At 46.0% G+C, this 19,432-nt stretch overlaps 1 protein-coding gene and 1 long non-coding RNA gene across 2 annotated transcripts in view; both read left to right on the plus strand.

Annotated features, from left to right (window-relative positions):
• Window positions 1–1,028: 1,028 nt before the first annotated feature.
• Window positions 1,029–19,432, plus strand: part of Yy1 (YY1 transcription factor) — a 27,573-nt gene continuing 9,169 nt past the window's right edge. The window contains exons 1-2 of the mRNA XM_050154684.1: window positions 1,029–1,826; window positions 15,702–15,864. Of these exons, the coding sequence (XP_050010641.1) occupies window positions 1,163–1,826; window positions 15,702–15,864 (827 nt within the window). The 5' untranslated portion in view covers window positions 1,029–1,162. The remainder of the gene's footprint in view (window positions 1,827–15,701; window positions 15,865–19,432) is intronic.
• On the plus strand, window positions 8,338–15,048 carry LOC126509061 (uncharacterized). Its single transcript, XR_007594041.1, has 2 exons — window positions 8,338–13,629; window positions 14,965–15,048. It is a non-coding gene; the product is annotated as an uncharacterized lncRNA (long non-coding RNA).

Genomic DNA, 19,432 nt, shown 5'->3' on the forward strand with positions numbered 1-19,432 from the left:
CGGCGACGCGGCCGCTGTTCGCACGCTCCGCCAGCAACACAGCAGCCCAAGGCGCGCGCCCCCCCTCAGCCCAGCTCTAGTTACCGTGCGCCGGGGTCACGCGGACCGTTCGCCGGCTCCTGAGGCGGAAGGCGCAGCGTCGACGCCCCACTCCCGAAGGTGGCCCCGGCCCCAAGCGGCAGTTTTGTCACTGTTGCACCGCGGAAGGCGCGCGACGCGCAGCGCCGTAAGGCGACGGCGGCGCGGAGCTGACGTCACGCGCCGGGGGCCAGCCAGCGCGCGTGAAGGCCACCACGCCCCCTACTCCAGCGGCCCCAATCGGGAGGAGCCCGGGTGAGTAGGCGGGGCCTCGAGGACGAGTGGGCCAGCGCGATTGGTGGAGAGGGAGGAGCCAGGGCCAGGAACAGCGAGTGGGATCGAGGCGGGGCGGGCCACGGGCCTCGCGGAAGTCTCGCGAGGCCGAGCCGGAGCAGAGTGTGGCGGCGGCGGCGAGATCTGGGCTCGGGTTGAGGAGTTGGTATTTGTGTGGAAGGAGGCGGAGGCGCAGGAGGAAGGGGGCAGCGTAACGCCGGCCCGGAGGGCGGGAGGAGGCGCGGCCAGGGCGGGCAGCTGAGGCGAGGCAAGCCAGGCGGGGAGCAGGACCAGCAGCGGCCGAGCGAGCGCGGGGCGCACCGAGCTAGGGAGGCGGGGAAGCCCCGCGGCCGCCGCGCCCGCCCCTTCCCCCGCCGCCCGCCCCCTCCCCCCCCCCCCCCGCCCGCTCGCCGCCTTCCTCCCTCTGCCTTCCTTCCCCACGGCCGGCCGCCTCCTCGCCCGCCCTCCCGCAGNTCCCCCTTCTGCAGACCTTCAGGACACATCTACCTCCCTTGCCCTCCGAACACAAACGTCTGCTAATTTACATTTTACCTGTTAGCCAGCAAAGGCAGAGGGAGGAGTCCTGGAGAAGTCCACCAAAGACTCTTCCATCACTAACTCCACGCCTGCCTGGCCCCTCGCCGCCCGCCCCCCCCCCCCCCCCCCCCCCCCCCCCCCCCCCCCCCCCCCCCCGCCCGCTCGCCGCCTTCCTCCCTCTGCCTTCCTTCCCCACGGCCGGCCGCCTCCTCGCCCGCCCTCCCGCAGCCCAGGAGCCGAGGCCGCCGCGGCCGTGGCGGCGGAGCCCTCAGCCATGGCCTCGGGCGACACCCTCTACATTGCCACGGACGGCTCGGAGATGCCGGCCGAGATCGTGGAACTGCACGAGATCGAGGTGGAGACCATCCCGGTGGAGACCATCGAGACCACGGTGGTGGGCGAGGAGGAAGAGGACGATGAAGACGACGAGGACGGCGGCGGCGGCGACCACGGCGGCGGGGGCGGCCACGGGCACGCCGGCCACCACCACCACCACCACCACCACCACCCGCCGATGATCGCGCTGCAGCCGCTGGTCACCGACGACCCGAGCCAGGTGCACCACCACCAGGAGGTGATCCTGGTGCAGACGCGCGAGGAGGTGGTGGGTGGCGACGACTCGGACGGGCTGCGCGCCGAGGACGGGTTCGAGGACCAGATCCTCATCCCGGTGCCCGCGCCGGCCGGCGGCGACGACGACTACATCGAGCAGACCCTGGTCACCGTGGCGGCGGCCGGCAAGAGCGGCGGGTCCTCGTCGGGCGGCGGCCGCGTCAAGAAGGGCGGCGGCAAGAAGAGTGGCAAGAAGAGTTACCTGGGCAGCGGGGCCGGCGCGGCGGGCGGCGGCGGCGCCGACCCGGGCAATAAGAAGTGGGAGCAGAAGCAGGTGCAGATCAAAACCCTGGAGGGCGAGTTCTCCGTTACCATGTGGTCCTCAGGTGAGTGCCAGCGGCGGGCCGCTGCTCGGGATGTTTTTGTTTTGAAGGGAAGCCATGTTTTATGTGTGTGATGGGCGCCGCCATCTTCTCCGCCCGGGCAAGTATGGCGGCCCCAAAAGATGGCGGGGGCGGCGGGCCGCGAAGATGGCGGCGCGGGGGAGGGGCGGCGCCCGGCTAGGCCGCAATGGCGTAGTTTGAGCGAGCGGAAGCGGGCTGTGGCGGCGGGCGCAGAGGGAGGGGCCGGCGCTCCTCCACGCCCGTGCCAACCGACGTGCGGCGGGCCCGTTGAGGGCGCCGCCCCGCGCCGGGCCACCCGCCGGGCGTTGACAGGGCCGCGGCGCGGGCCGGACGCGCGCCGTTCCCCCGCCGTCCCCTTGGGGGTGGCGCGGCCCCGCCCCGCTCCCGCGGACGCGAAGCGTCTCCTCGAAGCCCTTCGCCGAGCGGGCTGCGCAGAGCCCGCCGCTGCTGCCCCGCGGTCACGCTGGCCGGGGCCGTCGCCGCTGCGGGGCGGGACTTGGGTGGCACGTAGGGCTCGCGTGTGCGGGTTCGGCGGCGGTTGGAGCCTGTCACCCGCGCTGCCAGCGCGCTCCCTCGCCTGCTCGACCCGGAACGGGAGTTCGGGAAGGAAGGGCCGAGCATTCACTGGTCTCTTGAGTCTTGACGCGCTGTGGGTTTTGTTTTTTAAGTGTTGGGCCCTATGCGGATAGGCTGGGCTGGTTTGCACAGCTGTGGATATTTGCCATCAACTAATAAAAGTCGCAGTTTCCCACATCTGTAGCCTTTTTACTTTATAAACAGCGGTCTTTGTTTTCCTCATGAAAAGAATTATAAAAAGTGGTTAATTTGTTCTACTATGTTAAACAGCTTTTAGCGAAAGTCAGGAAGACCCTGTAGGGCCCCAAATAGCCTGTATTGAAAGAGAAATCCTTTCTGTTTAGAGCTCCGGAAGAGCTGTTGACTATTCGTTTTATCCAATACTACCCCAACATTCATTGTTGGGGTACTACCTAGACAGAATAATCACACCGTAGCTAGTTCACGTAGCCCTTGTGATGATAAAATTTGAGTTTGAGAGCCTTTACGGTTTACTAAGTTCTCATATTTGGGCAGAGTCTCAATATGATGTGATTTATTTATTAAACTGTTAAAATTCAGAGTAATTCGTGAAATACATGAAGGTTCCTAACGGAAAAGCTGGTCTAGTAGTGTCGAGATGACAGGAAGTTTGATGGGTCTGTGGTTCAGAGAGGAGGAGGGAGAGAGAGCTCTACGGAAATATAGTAGGAAGTGTTCAGGACACTGTTCTGCACTGAATGAGTCTCTGGGTAGAATCTGCTGAGCAGTTTGAGTTTTTATCAGGAGCTGTATATTTACATAAAAGGAAATTAGCCACTACCTAATAGTTAATCAAATGCTGCCTACCACACGTTTTGGTGGGTAACAAATAGTTTGTATACTGATGTGTTTAAACTTTAGGAACTTTTTCCCCCTTTAGTAGAAATGGAATAACAACAAAAAAGCAGGTTTAGGGCTTTAGATGAATTTACCAAATTTGGGGTGCCAAGTACGTTAACCATACAAAACTTAGGTTATAAAACAGCTTTTACTTGTTTGGCATTTGATCTTACCAAAGTGATAACTTGCTTTTCCAGACGGGGGGGGGGGGGGGGGGGGGTGGTGGGGGGGGGGGGGNGGGGGGGGGGGGGGGGGGGGGGACTTGATAGTGTGTGTGATATTGATTTAGGAAGCAGTGTGTATTGAGACAGCCAGTTTGGGGAGAAAGTGAGGGACCTGGCTAATGTGGGTTAATTTACAATTAAGTCAGCATTTAGTCATTACTTCCCTTGTGTTACTGGCTGTACAAGGGCACATAGAATAGCTCGGGGGTATTTTAATGTCTGTTTCTTTAAAACCTTAATTGTCTGGTGTGTTACTGAGTAGTTTGCAAAAACAGTGGTTGTAAATATTTGATGACAATAGCAAGGGATGGCCTATTTCCTCTGAATGTCTTGGTGGTAAATGGTCCTTCTTCCATGCCTTTGTGGCTTGCAGTTATTACCAAAAAGGAGCTAAGTGGTGTGTGGTCAACTATGCATGTCCCAAATTCAGATTCTGAAAATAATTTAATCTTCAGAACTGAATTAAGGCCATGCAATAAGCGAAGAAGTGGAAGGAGATTAGCTAAATTAAGTCTGTCATGTATGTGATGTTGCTGTAGTAGGAATGGCTCTCATTTGATTCTAGGCATGAGTTGCCACTCCACATTGTATAGTTTATTGAATTAATGCTTTAGATGAGCTAAACGAGGAAGCCACAGATTTACATAAGCACCAAGCTTCGTTACCTGTAGCCCTTGTAAAAATAGTTATACATGTGGTTAGTCTTACTATTTTTTGAGACAAGGTTTCTCTGTGTTTTCCCCTGACTGTCCTGGAACTAGCGCTTTAGACCAGACTGACTTTGAACTCAGAGACCCACCACCAGGAGCAAGAATGGGGATAGTTGCCCCCAGGCAGTGGTGGAGCAAGCCTTTAATCCTAGCACTTGGGGGGCAGAGGCAGGTGGATCTCTGTGAGTTCGAGGCCAGCCTGGTCTACAAGAGCTAGTTCCTAGCTACTAAGAAACCCTGTCTCGAAAATCAAAACAAACAAACAAACAAAAAAGATTAGGGATAGTCTTAATATACTAGAAATTTTTTTGTGCCTCTTGGAGGTTTTGGTTTAAATACATGTTAGTAGGAATTTGTGGAAGCCGGATATTTGGGTTTTGTAGGTCTCTGTTGTTACCTCTTTGAACTTTAGAGTGACAGCATTGTTTGTGGAGGTCATGTTTTGAATGAAACAGTAGCAGAGCACTGTAACTCTTACTGGTAGAGGGCATAGAGGACTGCCCCTTTCCTTCACCTCTCACAGTTCAGTACTTCGTCTGTCTCCCAGTAGTACCTCAGTGATGTTGAGTGACAAAACTTTTCCTGGGAAGATGCAACACACAGAGCTGCTCACCCTAGATAGGGAACCCACACAGATCAGTGTGCATATCACCGGAAAGTCTAACTTGGGGAACCAGTGTTATTGGAGTATTTATAGGAGCAGAAATGACTCAAAAAACAGTTGTATCACTAAAGCCCACCCCAGCATGGTCAGGTTCACAGACTGGGAACCTGAACCACACTACACAGCCTGCAGGTAGCTCAACAGCTTAGGGAGTGTCCTTTCCAAGTGCTTTGGTCCAAACCCCTTGCAGGCAGATGATCTGCAGTGAGAGTCTTTTGCAGCTCAACTTCATTTTTGTCTGAGGGGACTCAACTTTTATTGTTTGATCTGGCCAGTAGGGGACTAGGAATTCTGCTTAGTTTCAGGGACTTCCTGAATCTTTTTTGAGTTTGTCCTGAATCTTTTTTGAGTTTGAGCTTTTTGGAGGATAGAACGTTTCAGTCTCTAAGAAATTGTTATACAACAAATGATTGTCACTTTTTGATACTTTTTATTGTTGTTTGTGGGTTTTTTTTTTTTTTGAGACTTGATATAGCCCTGGTTGTCTGGAACTCACTATGTAAACCAGGCTAACCTCAGACTCAGAGAAATTAAAGATCTGTGCCACCATGATCTGCCACTTGTTTTGTTTTGAGGCAAGGGTCCAGCATTTTGGCCAAAATTGGGGTGGTAATCATAAATCACCACAGTGACTTCATCACAGACCTGTGAGCAGTCACTCCCCTCTACCCCTCTTCCCACTAGTCTTTCTGTCTGAGTTTGCCTATCCCAGATACTTTATACTGCTAGAATCAGACAATATTTGCCTTTTTGTGTCTAGATTAGCATGTATTTGTGCATCAAATTAAAGCTTCCTAAACATTTTTAATACTTTGTTTTGAAATATTTGTAGTTTTCAGATTGGCATTTAGTTGTTTTTCCTTTATTCTTGAGAGCTGGTTTTGTTGTTTGTTTTTGGAAATAGTCGTCAGATTCATACAGGAATGACTTTTTTATAAAGTTTATTTATTTATTTAGTATACAGTGTTCTGTCTACATGTATGCCTGCAGGCCAGAAGAGGGCAACAGATCTCATTATGGATGGTTGTGAGCCATCATGTGGTTGCTGGGAATTGAACTCAGGACCTCTTGAAGAGCAGTCAGTGCTCTTAACCACTGAGCCATCTCTCCAGCCCATGGAATGACTTATTTTTATATAACTAATAATAAAGGAAATCACTTAGCAAAAGCATCTGACTTCAAGAGAAATCTACATGACTTTAACTGTCTTCTGTTAAACCAACTATGGAAGGGCTTTGTGCTCAATTGAGTGAAAGTATGTGACCCTAGAAAACAACCAATACCAAGTTGAAATAAAACCAGATGTGTGTTACACTTTTTTGTTGTTCTATACATTCAGAAAAACTCGGGGCTTCTCAGTAATGGCCATTTGCCATTCCTCTGTGGTAATGTTACCATGTTATAATGAGACCACAATCATGAATTTCCACAGAACAAAGTCCCCAAAACTCTCCAAAGCAATCTTGTCAACTATATGCCCTACATAAGGCAATCTCAGTCTAAGACCCAGTTCTGATCTAGTGACTGGGGGAGTCCCAGCCTGCTAAAAAAAGCCTGTGACCTTTGACTCTTCATTGCAGGTTATTAACCTTTTCTTCAGCTGCCCCTGATAACTGTTCTCTTCAGCCAACAGGAGCAGAAAAGTCCCTTTCAAGAACAGTCCCAGCTCCTATCCTATCTAGTGCCAGAGCGTTTTAAGCTTTTGAAAGAATAGATATTAAAAACAAGCTGATGGTCAGTGGATAAGAGCCCCGGTCACTTTTCAGAAGGACCAGGTTTGATTACCAGCACCATGTGGTGATTCACAACTGTCTGTAGCTCCATTTTGGTGCTCATAACATACATGCATGCAAAACATTTAAAACCTTTTAAAAAGAGGACACAGACCTACACTGGACCTAAGGGTGGTTGCACCCAAGGCATATCTGCTTGTTTTGAAGCGTGCTGAGACAGTTTCTAAAAACTGAGAAACTTGGGACTCATAATGGATTATTAGCAGAACAGTTATTATAGGAATGAATTTCCTAAGATCTGTAATCTTTAGTTTAACTCATCCTCTGACTCAGGTGTTCTTGCTCCTACTTTGCTACAGTGTAAGAATAATCAAATAGGAAGAATAAACAAAATGGAAACTTTTTATAGGTTTAAAACTCAGAATATTTACTTTGAATTCATATTACAGTTTTATCAGAAAAGTTGTGCAACTTTTTTCTGTGTGTGTGTGTGTTGTGCTGTGGAGGAGGCCTTCCAGAAACCAGAGTAGGATGTTAGGTGTCTGCTCAATGCAGTCCATCATATGTCCTTGAGATGGGTCTTTCACTGAACCTGGGAGCTAGGCTGGGCCAGCTTGCCTCCTCTTTCCATTACCCCCCCCCCACACACACACACACAGCTTTGAGTCTTACATGAGTGCTGAACTCTGAACTTAGGTCCATCAGTCCTACTTACTGGATCATCTTTTTGGGAGCAGTACTTGTGAGGTAGCTCAGGCTGGCCTCATGCTCAAGGCAGTCCTCCTGTCTCAGCTCTTCCTGGTGCTGTGCATGCTTGTTCTCTGTACACATCTGTTCAGAACCATGGATTTGCTGATTGAATATCTGAAACATTTGGCTATTGAAAGCATTAATTTTATTAGTTGGAATTGTAAGAAATGGTAGGGAGATTCTAGGTGTTACTTCACTGGTTTATTGGTGTGTATTTATGTGTGGTCTCTGAACATGAGGTGGGCCATTTCCTCATTTGAAGTAACTTGTTAGTGAGGCCCATTGTGGCTTTTTGTGGTGTGGGGCTCCAGGCAGAGCCTTGCACACACTAGGCAAGCACTTTCCCACTGAGCTATAGCTCAATCCTATGATTAATTTTCATTAACAGCCCAGTGGTTTCAGGGAACCTTACTAGTAACCACATCATACTTGCCCTCTTGGGAGCACTGACCAAGGTTGTTGACCTTGTCTTTTTTGTTTGTTTGTTTTTTCTTTTCTTGAAACAGGATCCTTCAGTGTAGCCCAACCTGCCTTAAAGTTCATGGCAATCCTTCTGATTCAGTTTCCTGAGTCCTGGAATTATAAATGTGCACTAACACACACAGAGCTTAATTTTTTAAGATTATTTTGTTCCTTTACCAAGGATTAAATGAAAGGCTTTGTGCATGTTAAATGTACACATTTACCACTTAGTCACACCCTACCTGGTCTCTATTTTCAATCTTTAATGCAAAGAAGTTGTACTTCTTTACAAATGACCAAATGTTTACTAGGAAGCCATATATACTTAGTGTCTTCTGTTTCAGTGCTGGGGAAGAACCCAAGTCCCACACAGGGTTTCTCTGTAGCCTCGACTGTCCTGGAACTCACTCTGTAGACCATCTGGTCTCAAATTCAAGAGATCCACCTGCCTCTGCTTCCCTTGTGTTGGGATTAAGTACCACTGCCTGGCATTGCACAGTGGTTTCTAGAATGGTTAAAGATAATTCTTGTGCTAACCGTTCATGAATAGTGAACATGACTGTGTGGATTTGGATGGTGTCAGTGCTGAGACGATGGCTCCTTGATGAAAGTGAAACCAGAATGGCCAGAGAAGGGAGGCATGGGGGCTCAATCCAGACAGAAAGTACATGAGTAGGTAAATGTGTAAGCTAGGAAAATAGAAGCAGAATCATTGGAGTCAGCTCTTTAACAAGCTTCTTTTCTGGCAATTAAGATGAAAAAGGAAATTTACACTCTCCTTACTTGATACCAAGATGAAAAAAAATTAAAAAGGTAGGCCATTGGGTGTAACTAGAGCACTTACAGGCTCATGGCAGGAGGAGGATTACATGTGTGTATACATGCCAGGGTGTATATGGAGTTCAGAAGACAATGTTCAGAAGTTGGTTCTCTTTCTGTCATCTGGGTTCCAAGGATACAACTCAGATCACTGGACTTAGGAAATAAATGCCTTTAACACTGAGTCATCTCCCCGCCCCCCAGTAAGAGGGAAAAAAATTGGCTCTTTGAGAAACTCACACTTAAGTGCTTTCATGTTATTCTTTTCTTGCTTTCCTCCTTAAATTTCATATTTAAATCTAACTTAATGAGCCCCAATTTTGTTTCAAAAAAGAAAGGAAATATGAGTAGAGAAGATGCTACACAAAATGATAAAAAGAAAAGTATTTTTTCCATCAACCTGGTGTCATGTTTCACAGTGATATTTTTTTGGATCTGCCAGAGGTGTCTAAAAAGTATAAAACTTGAAATATTACCTAGTTGGAAATTCCTGGGTGTTTTTTTTTTTTTTCCGCCAAGATGAGGTTTCTCCTTATGGCCCTAGCTGTTCTGGACCTCACTCTGCAGACTGGATAGCCTCAAATGCAGAGATCCTCCTGTCTCAGCCTCCGGAGCACTGGAAACAAAGGTGTGAGCCACCATGCCCTGTTCTTCCATTTTTTTTGTTGTTGTTTTTCGAGACAGGGTTTCTCTGTGTGTTCTGGCTATTCTGAACTCGTAGACACAGAAATCTACCTGCCTCTGCTTCCCAAGTGCTGGGATTAAAGGTGGGCATAGTAGCACACGCCTTTAGTCCCAGTGCTTGGGAGGTTGAGGCAGGTGTGTCTTAGTGAGTTCAAGGTCAGCCTTGCTTGGTCTTTGCAACCGGCCACTCTTGCAACAGCACTCCTTTTTTGTGGTGTTTTATATTCTCAGACTTTTCCTAATAGGCCCTGGTTTATCTTATCAAATCTTGATTCCACTTTTTTCATGTCTAAACTACAAAAAAATGTTTGTATAGTCAGCTCCATTACATTTCAGATAAAAAGTTGGCATTTTGGGCCCTGCGGTGGTGGTGCACGCCTTTAATCCCAGCACTTGGGAGGCAGAGGCAGGCGGATCTTTGTGAGTTCGAGACCAGCCTGGTCTACAAGAGCTAGTGCCAGGACAGGTTCCAAAACCACAGAGAAACCCTGTCTCGAAAACCAAAAAAAAAAAAAAGTTGTCATTTTAACATGCCACCAATCTTGTAAAGTAGGTTGTATTCTTGTTACTTAGTGAGGAAACAAAATCAAAGCTATGAGTGGTGGCTGGAGATGTATGAACCAAAAGCCTTGGAGGAAAGAGATTTCATTCTAGGTGTTGAAGGAGAACAACAATGAGAGAAGGCAGGCAAGGAAAGGTGTGTTTATTAAATGCCTTTTATCAGGCACCAAAAGCAAGCTGTGAGAAAACCTGTTTGGGAGAAAGTGGGAAGTACTCTACAACACATGGGCACAGGAGACCGCTTCCTACGTATAACCCCAGCAGCACAGACATTAAGGGCCTCATTGAATAAATGGGACCTCCTGAGACTGAGAAGCTTCTGTAAAGCAAAGGACACTGTCACTAAGACACAAAGGCAACCCACTGACTGGGAGAAGATCTTCACCAGCCCTGCAACTGACAAAGGTCTGATCTCCAAAATATATAAAGAACTCAAGAAACTAGACCGTAAAAGGCTAATCAACCCAATTATAAAATGGGGCACTGAGCTGAACAGAGAATTCTCAACAGAAGTTCAAATGGCCAAAAGACACTTAAGGTCATGCTCAACTTCCTTGCGATCAGGGAAATGCAAATCAAGACAACTTTAAGATACCATCTTACACCTGTCAGAATGGCTAAAATCAAAAACACCAATGATAGCCTTTGCTGGAGAGGTTGTGGAGAAAGGGGTACACTCATCCATTGCTGGTGGGAATGCAAACTTGTGCAACCACTTTGGAAAGCAGTGTGGTAGTTTCTCAGGAAATTCGAGATCAACCTACCCCTGGACCCAGCAATACCACTCTTGGGAATATCCCCAAGAGAGGCCTTATCATACAACAAAAGTATATGCTCTACTATATTCATAGCAGCATTGTTTGTAATAGCCAGAAACTGGAAACAACCTAGATGCCCTTCAATGGAAGAATGGATGAAGAAAGTATGGAATATATACATATTAGAGTACTACTCAGTAAAAAACAAGGACTTCTTGAATTTTGCATACAAATGGATGGAAATAGAAAACTATCCTGAGTGAGGTAAGCCAGACCCAAAAAGAGGAACATGGGATGTACTCACTCATATTTGGTTTCTAACCATAAACAAAGGACATTGAGCCTATAATTAGTGATCCTAGAGAAGCTAAATAAGGAGAACCCAAAGAAAAACATATAGGCATCCTCCTGAATATTAACCTTCATCAGGCGATGAAAGGAGACAGAGACAGAGACCCACATTGGAACACCAGACAGAAATCTCAAGGTCCAAATCAGGAGCAGAAGGAGAGAGAGCACGAGCAAGGAACTCAGGACCGCGAGGGGTGCACCCACACACTGAGAGAATGGGGATGTTCTATTGGGAACTCATCAAGGCCAGCTGGCCTGGGTCTGAAAAAGCATGGGATAAAACCGGTCTCACTGAACATAGTGGACAATGAGGACTACTGAGAACTCAAGAACAATGGCAATAGGTTTTTGATCCTACTGCACGTACTGGCTTTGTGGGAGCCTAGGCAGTTTGGATGCTCACCTTACTAGACCTGGATGGAGGTGGGTGGTCCTTGGACTTCCCACAGGGCAGGGAACCCTGATAGCTCTTTGGGCTGATGGGGGAGGGGGAGGGAAATGGGAGACGGTGGCGGGGAAGAGACAGAAATCTTAAACAAATAAACGGAAAAAAAAAGAGCCTGTTTGGTTAATACACATTGGGTAGAGGAGACTTATTTTGAGTGCTAGACCTGGAGTGTTCCCAGCTCTTTCTTCTAACTTCCTTGATTAGGTCTTAGTAACTAGAGGTTGTTTTCAACTACTTTACTTATCATCAAACTGGAAGTGATCATTGCTAAGGGAACTGAACTACCAGGAAATGGACCAGGACGGACTGACTAATACCTTCCTGACTTTCAGGTCATACTATGTGCAGAAAGAGAACGTTGAATGTAGATGAGTAGCTCAGTCTCTGCTCACTTAACAGACATTGCTGGCTAGACTTGGTTTCTTTAAGACTGCATCCTGGGCTGCTTAGCTCTGCTCTGGTAGTTCAGGGTCATCTGCATTTGGCCATAATGTTTTGGTGGAAATACAGGACAGTTTTAGCTTGGTTTTCAACAGGGCATTCTTGTCACTGTACTCCTTTCAGTTACTTTCTTATGTTCTCAGCCTTTTCCAAATAGGCCTTGGTTTACCTTGTCAAATCAGGTTCCATACTAACCTTGCCTTCAAAGGCAACTCTAGTAATGAATCTCTTACAGGTGTGTCCAACCTGAAGTCCATGGGCCATAGAGTATATCTATGAACATGACCTAACACATTTGTACATGACAGTGGCCAAAGATTGGACATGTCCCCTGGGTCTGGTGCATTAGTAATCTTAGACTAGCATTAGATAATTTGCTTCCTGAACATAGTTTGCCTTGACACTTTTGTACAGTATCACCTTTTGTAGTTCAGAGAAATCAATAGTGTATTTGACATTCAAAGTGAATCAGCTCACATTCTCCTGTACAGAATAATTTTCAGTATTATAAGAGTAAAAGAAAATCATAATAGCCAGTGCAGAAGGTTGTATGTGCTGTGTGCATACCCGTAACCAACACTGACACTCACCGTAAGGAGATGGGGCTGAGGAACATGAGAACAGGCCAGCCTGGACCACATAAGATGCTAACTAACATCAAAACCAAAATGGGGCTGGAAAGATGGTAGTTCAGTGGCTAAGAGTACTTACTGCTTTTGCAGAGGGCCCAAGTTTGCTGACACTGCAGAAGTGTGGGCATATGGTGATGACTAAATTGATGGTGCAGCCCTGCCATACACTTCCACTTGTTGTGTCTCACCCTCTTCTTAAGTGTTTGATCTCCTTTGCAAGGAGAATTAGAGGGTGGCTCTGGGACCCTTCTATTTTCAGTGGGTGTGTTCAATGTGTGTATGGCTATAAATGAAGTCTGTATGCCAGTAAATGACACCATTCTTCAACTAGATTCCTTTGTATTCCCTGTACTTGCTTTCTAATAGCCTGCATAGGCATGGCAAAGCACAGAGAAGCTAGATTTTGTTGTTATTGTTCATCATTTCTTCCACACTTGGCTTTCTGAGCAAGTGACACCACCATCTTCCAAGAAAAGTGATCTGGTTTGTTACCAACCTATGGTTTAGTCTTTCAAAAGAAATCTTTAGGGAGCTTGAGAGATGGCTCAGAGGTTAAGAGCACTGACTGCTCTTCCAGAGATCCTGAGTTCAATTTCCAACAACCACATGGTGGCTCACAGCTATCTATAATGAGATCTGGTGCTCTCTTCTGGCATGCAAGCATACATGGAAGGAATGTTGTATCCATAATAAATAAATCTTTTTAAAAAAAAAAAGAAATCTTTACCATGTTTTAAGGACCTCCTAGAAATGTATTCATTTGGTACTAAATCACATTTCTCAAAAATTAGTGATTTTCCTACTCAGAAAAGAAATATCTTAATCCCCTTTTCTCTAAGGAAAATGTCATCTGTATGTCAAGTTTATGAAGGGCCAGGTAGTAACACTGGGTTTTGTGAGTTTGTGTTTTTTATTTATTGAAGCCAATCAGATCCCCATGATTTTGCATCAGGAAAGCAGCCATCGATGGCCTGTAAAGAAGTGGAAAGGATTGTATAAACAAACAACTTTGTTTATAAAGTAGGGGTACTTTTTGATTTATGTGTAGGTGTGTGCGTATGTCAGCTGAGGATGAGGAGGGCATCTGATCTCCAGGAACTGGAGTTAACAGGTAATTGTGAGCTACTGGGAATGGGAACTCAAGTCCAGGCCCTCTGCAAGAGCAGTACACATCCTTAACCCCACTGGGTCATCTCATGTTTTCATTTTGAGACTGGGTCTCACTATGTAGATTAGACTGACCTCATTCAGTTTACTTCTTCCATGCTAGGATTAAAGGCATGTATCATTCCACCTAGTCCTACCTTGATTTTGACAGCCTTGGACTGGGGGATCCTCAGAGTAGTAGGCTACACTGGTGTCTAGTGAGCCCTAGTGATCTGCATGTAGAGATCTACATGTTTTCTGCCTCCCCAGAGCTCAGATTCTACATGCTACTTTGCCGGTTTGTTTTTGTTTTTTTGTTTTGTTTTGTTTTGTTTTTACAAGTGCTGGAGAGTGAACTCAGGCTTGTGGAACACTTGATTGTCTCCCCGACCCCTCTTTTTGGGGTTTTTGTACTTTTGAGTGTAGTAAGAACTGATCCTTTAAAAAAGTGTTTTCTGAGTTGGAGGTGTGGCTCCATAAGAGTGTTTCATCATTTAACTTCCTTGTGTATTCCCTGAGGGTAGACTGTTGTCTCTGGCAACTTTGCCAGGGACAGGCATCAAGGCCCTGGCTCATATATATGGAACTATACAGGGGTTGGTTTAGGTTGGGAGTTCTCTGTGCTGTGGATTTGACACTCATCATATATTCCCAGGCTGGCCTAAAACTTTCTTTGAATTTGGAGGATGATCTTGAACCCCCCAATTCTGGTTTATAAGCCTGTGCCCTTAGGCACAAGTTATGTGGTACTGGAGATTGATTGCTTAGGGCTTCATGCTCAGCGAGCAGTTTACCAACTGATCTACATCCATAGAACCCTTTGTTTTAATCTTTGTATCAGAAATGTGTCTAAACTGACCCAGCAGGAGGGTGATCACTACAACTTCAAGGCCAGCTTGGGATGACTAGTAGTAAGACTGGGAGCTGGGGAAAGTAGAACACTAGCTTCCCTGCCTGAAGCCACGTATCTGTACAGTTAGTGTGGTATGGTGGTGGAGCTCCGTGAGAGACTGACCTTGCTGAGGACAGAAAACTGGAAATGAAGTGAAAATATCTGACTGAGGAGTCTCAGCTCTGTAACTGCTAATCAGTCACACTGCCTAGCCTATTTTAATTGACCCTTCATCCATCCGTAGATGTTTATCTTTATCAATACATAGATGAATTAGTGTGTTCATTCTAGTTCCTAAGAAGACACTTGGGCTAAAGGGTTCAGCACACAGGTCTCAGGGTTAGGCTTGAATTTATACCCGACAAATAAAAATGTTTCATTTATATTTTGTCCTTTTCTTTTAAAAAGAAAGAAAAAGGAGGGCAGTGAGAGCCATTGATCTTCCGGGTAAACTGCACAAAGCCTGATGACCTGAGTGCTGGATTAAAGGTGTGCACCACCAATGCCTGCCTGGCTTTTTTTTTTTTTTTTTTTTTTTCCAAGACACGGTTTCTGTCCTAGAACTCACTCTGTAGACCTTGAATTTAGAGATCTGCCCTCCTCTGTCTCCCTAGTGCTGGAATTAAAGGCATGTGCCACCACCGCCTAGCAAATAGGATGTTCTTTAAGCAAAATAAAACACGTTTTTATAAAAACAGTTGTGGAAGGTTAGAGAGGTGATTAATTTTTGTGTCTCCTTGCTGGGGGTGATTGAACTTGTAATGATTACTGGACTCTAAGAGTGTTCTATTTTTCTTTCCTGTACTAGTTTGTGAAATAGGTAAAAAGGCAAAACTGAAACATGGGAGAAGCCAGTTAGACAAGAAAGGTAAAGCTAGAGAGAGTGTAACAGTACACTAATGGAGAGCTCGCTATTCCTGGTAGGCTAACTCAGAACTCCTGTGTGAAGAAGGTCTGTGGGGCTTGACATTGAAGGTTTGGGTGACCTTCAGTGGAGAAGAATCAGGAGTTCAAAAGTTGGAGAACACAGAATGAGTGGTTGAGAAATTGAGGCAGTAGCTATAGTTATTTTAAGATTCCATTGGAAGCTATTTTTATATTCAGTGTATTTTTCTAGTTAAGATGATCAATCTCATGTGTTTCAGATGAAAAAAAAGATATTGACCATGAAACGGTGGTTGAAGAGCAGATCATTGGCGAGAATTCACCTCCTGATTATTCTGAATATATGACAGGCAAGAAACTCCCTCCTGGAGGGATACCTGGCATTGACCTCTCAGACCCTAAGCAACTGGCAGAATTTGCTAGGTAAGTTACAAGAACTTTACTTTTTTTCTGTTATAGGAAGTATGTGAATCTTGCCAGCTGTATGTATTCTTTGTTTCCAAGTGACAGTGATGGTTTGTATTCTTTCTAGAGGGACATTTCTGAAAACAAAACAGCCACTCTTGATTTTGATAATAGCTAATGCTGTTAATGTGTGAAGGGCAGCATTCTAGAGCTTTGCAGACTATGAGATGAGGCAAATATTCTTTGGTTCCACAACTGGTATTGCTGTGAAGTTAAGGAAGTTGCACATGATTTGTTTTGAGGTGGGTGTGCACATCACCTCTGTGCTTTTTTGTTAGTTCAAGCGTGTTATAGTGTGTCCAGATTTATCCTGGATGCTTTGATCACAGCAGGAATTTCACCAGTTCATAGATACGATGAGTATAACTCCTGGTGTTATCTTAATTTAAGTTGGAACTTATAGCTGCCCCGGCTGAGCAGTCAAGATCTGTACTCACTGATATTTGTTTGTTTGCCTGAAATAGGATGGGTTCCTGCAGAAGTCTCTGGTATTTATATTAGTTAGTTTTTAGTGTTGTAGGCAGTTTTTATGAGGACAAATGCTATGCCTGAGTTTAATATTGTGCTCCTAAAGAAGTTAACCAGATCTTTCTTGATGCTTAGAATTGAGTGAGGACATAAAAATGGAGTGGGGTTAGAGACATTATGGAAGTTCTAAAAAGGGAAGTTTGGGGAAATCCTTATGTTTAGAGAGTAAAAAGGAAGCAGTGAGAGTAGAAGAGAATCATTTGAAAGGGATGTGTACAGCAGCGTGACTGCCAATGAATAGCCTTGTAGAAGACCAGGGGAGGGAGGAATCCCATCTCCACTACACATTGCAGCACTGCTTCAGTATCAGGAAAGAGGATTGAGGAAAGAATTTGAAGAGAGAGAAGCTATAGGTTGTGAGCAGTACAGCTTAGGTACAGGTGACTCTTGGTATTGCTTCCCCCCACAATATCTCAAAGCACCAAAGATAAAGGGTCTAAAGCTTAGGGAGAAGATGACTTACAGAGAATGATGTCATGAATGCCATGGCCACGGTAGGTGATGAGAAGACAGTACTTGGTGTTTTAAGAGGAACACTCCCTGTTAAAAGTCTTTATTTAGCCCTTGTGCGTGCTTGGCAATGCTGCTGAACTGCAGCCGAACCCTCAGCAGTCTTTCTTTTATAATCAGCTCTTAGGACTTTGGTTCTGTATTAGAATTGGGTGTTACCTTGCTCACTTTGCTAATATGAAAAAAATTTAAAAAAAAAAGTTTGGCATCAAGGTGGACTAAGGATTGGACTCAGTTCCATTTTAGATTACATCCCTTAAAAATCATGTTAACCTACATGGACTTATTCGACAGTGGTGGTAGAGAGAAATATCTGAACCTACGTGCCCTGTTATTTTCAGGTCTCTGCATTGTAAGACTTTATTGTCATCATGGAATAGGGTCTTCTGGAGGCCTTTAGCTGGGACTCTGACAATAGAATACCAAGTTTCACTGTTGGTGGCCACATCATATGATCTCTGCCAATTACGACGAAACTTGTTCTTCTGGTCTTCCTCTGGCCCTCTGTGCTATGATGGGGGAGCTACATTGCTCTTAGCTTATGGCTGCAAGTTCCTGTTTCTCTCTTTTCCATCCTGTGGCAGAGTGGGTATGCTGTCCTGGACGTGGAGCTGATCAAAGAATGTCTCAGACCTGCTACACTCCACCCAGACAATAGACAGACAGATGGAAGTTAAAAAAAAATTACAGTGAATTTATTCGAGTCCTGTCTTTAAAGCTGAGGGGTGGGATCGCTCGGTTTTTAAAAGAAGTGCTTGGCCTTGCATGACAGAAACTCTAGATTTACCATGTATGTCTGTAAGTTGACTGCTGTGTATCTGTTATCCAGTGCTAAGGAGAAGCTGCATAGTGAATTTGAAGCTAGTCCTGGGATACAACATGAAATACTGTCTTTTAAAGAGGGTGAGGTGCTGGGCGGTGGTGGCACACACCTTTAATCCCAGCACTTGCGGGCAGAGGCAGGCGGATATCTCTGATTTCAAAGCCAGCCTGGTCTACAAAGTGATTTCATGAGAGCCTAGGGCTGCACATAGTGAATCCCTGCCCTCCCTCTCCCCTGCCAAAAAAAAAAAAAAGTTTAGTCTTGATTTTGGGGTGGTGCCATGTGGGGGGGTGTCTTTATACTTCACTGAGTTGCCTGTTTAAGCCAGGGCCTGGTGAAGAAAGTTGTTTCCTAATTAAGTAGGCAGTTCTTTTTGTATATTTTCTTAGAGGTGCTGACACTGAAATCCTGTAGTCTAAGGTAGATGTGGTGTGTGCACTCCTTTAATTCCAGCACTTGAAAAGTAGAGGCAGGAGGATTGCAAATTCAAGGCCACACTGTGCTTCCTAATGAGATCCTGGTGCTTGCAGAATATAGCTTCCTGGCAGCAGAGGCTGTTTTAGCAGCTTAAGTCCTGCCTGCTGGCTTTAGGCTAGTTTGTTGTGCGTCAACTTAGTTGGGACTTTGGTTTAAACAGTGCTCTCTTAAAATTGTGTCTGGGAAATTGCTGTAGGGGTGAGCTGTGGAGTCCAATCCATTCTTATTGGTGGTGCTCCTTCCATGTGGGACAGGGTGGTGTACTGTCCAGTCCACCAGCCATGCTGCCCTCTAGTTTTATTAGAGTAGAAAACTATTAATGGTGCCTTTCTGTTTGTGCTGTTTTGTTTCTGTCTCTTGGTCTTTTGATTGAAAGATAGTTCAGAATATCAGAACCTTATGGATTGTTGAGCAAAGGTGACATGATAATTTTAAAGAGTGAAATCATTTTTGCTGGGTGCGGCAGCGAGTGTTTATAGATCTACCATGCAGGAGGCTGAGGCGAAAAGTTGACTGACTTAAGACCAGTCTGGACTATATGATTGAGACCCTGTCTCCAAAGCCAAAGGAACAAAAGAATGAACTTATTTCTAGCCACATGACCAGTGATAGTAGTGACTCTCACTACCCAGTGTCTAGTGTGTGTTGTCTTTGATGCCTTGCAGCTCTGATGTAGGGAGCATTGTGCCTGCTTACAGAGTAAGAAATTGAGGCCGAGAAGTTGAGTGATTTGTTCAAGGTCACAAAGCTAGTAGAAGCCAACTCCAAGTCACATCCATTCTGTCGTCGTCCTCATCGTGTCTGGTTCTATAAAGTATCCCAGTCAGTGATAGAAAACACATCGAGGTGTTGGGTTGGGGTGGGAGTGGCCGTCATTCTTCACTTGCACAGCAGAGCTTCTCTGAGGGAAGACCCTCTCTGTTGCTATGGATGGTTAAGTCCTTCATTGATTCTGAGTCTTGGGTTCGTCCAAATGCATTGTAAAATCTCATTCTAAAATTAATACTGGGGGCTGGAGAGATGGCTCAGTGGTTAAGAGCATTGCCTGCTCTTCCAAAGGTCCTGAGTTCAATTCCCAGCAACCACATGGTGGCTCACAACCATCTGTAATGGGGTCTGGTGCCCTCTTCCGGCCTGCAGGCATACACACAGACAGAACATTGTATACATAATAAATAAATAAATAAA

This window comes from Alexandromys fortis, unplaced genomic scaffold (genome assembly GCF_014885135.2).
Source record: "Alexandromys fortis isolate MF-2015 unplaced genomic scaffold, M_Fortis_MF-2015_v1.1 scaffold_91, whole genome shotgun sequence".
NCBI lineage: Eukaryota > Metazoa > Chordata > Mammalia > Rodentia > Cricetidae > Alexandromys > Alexandromys fortis.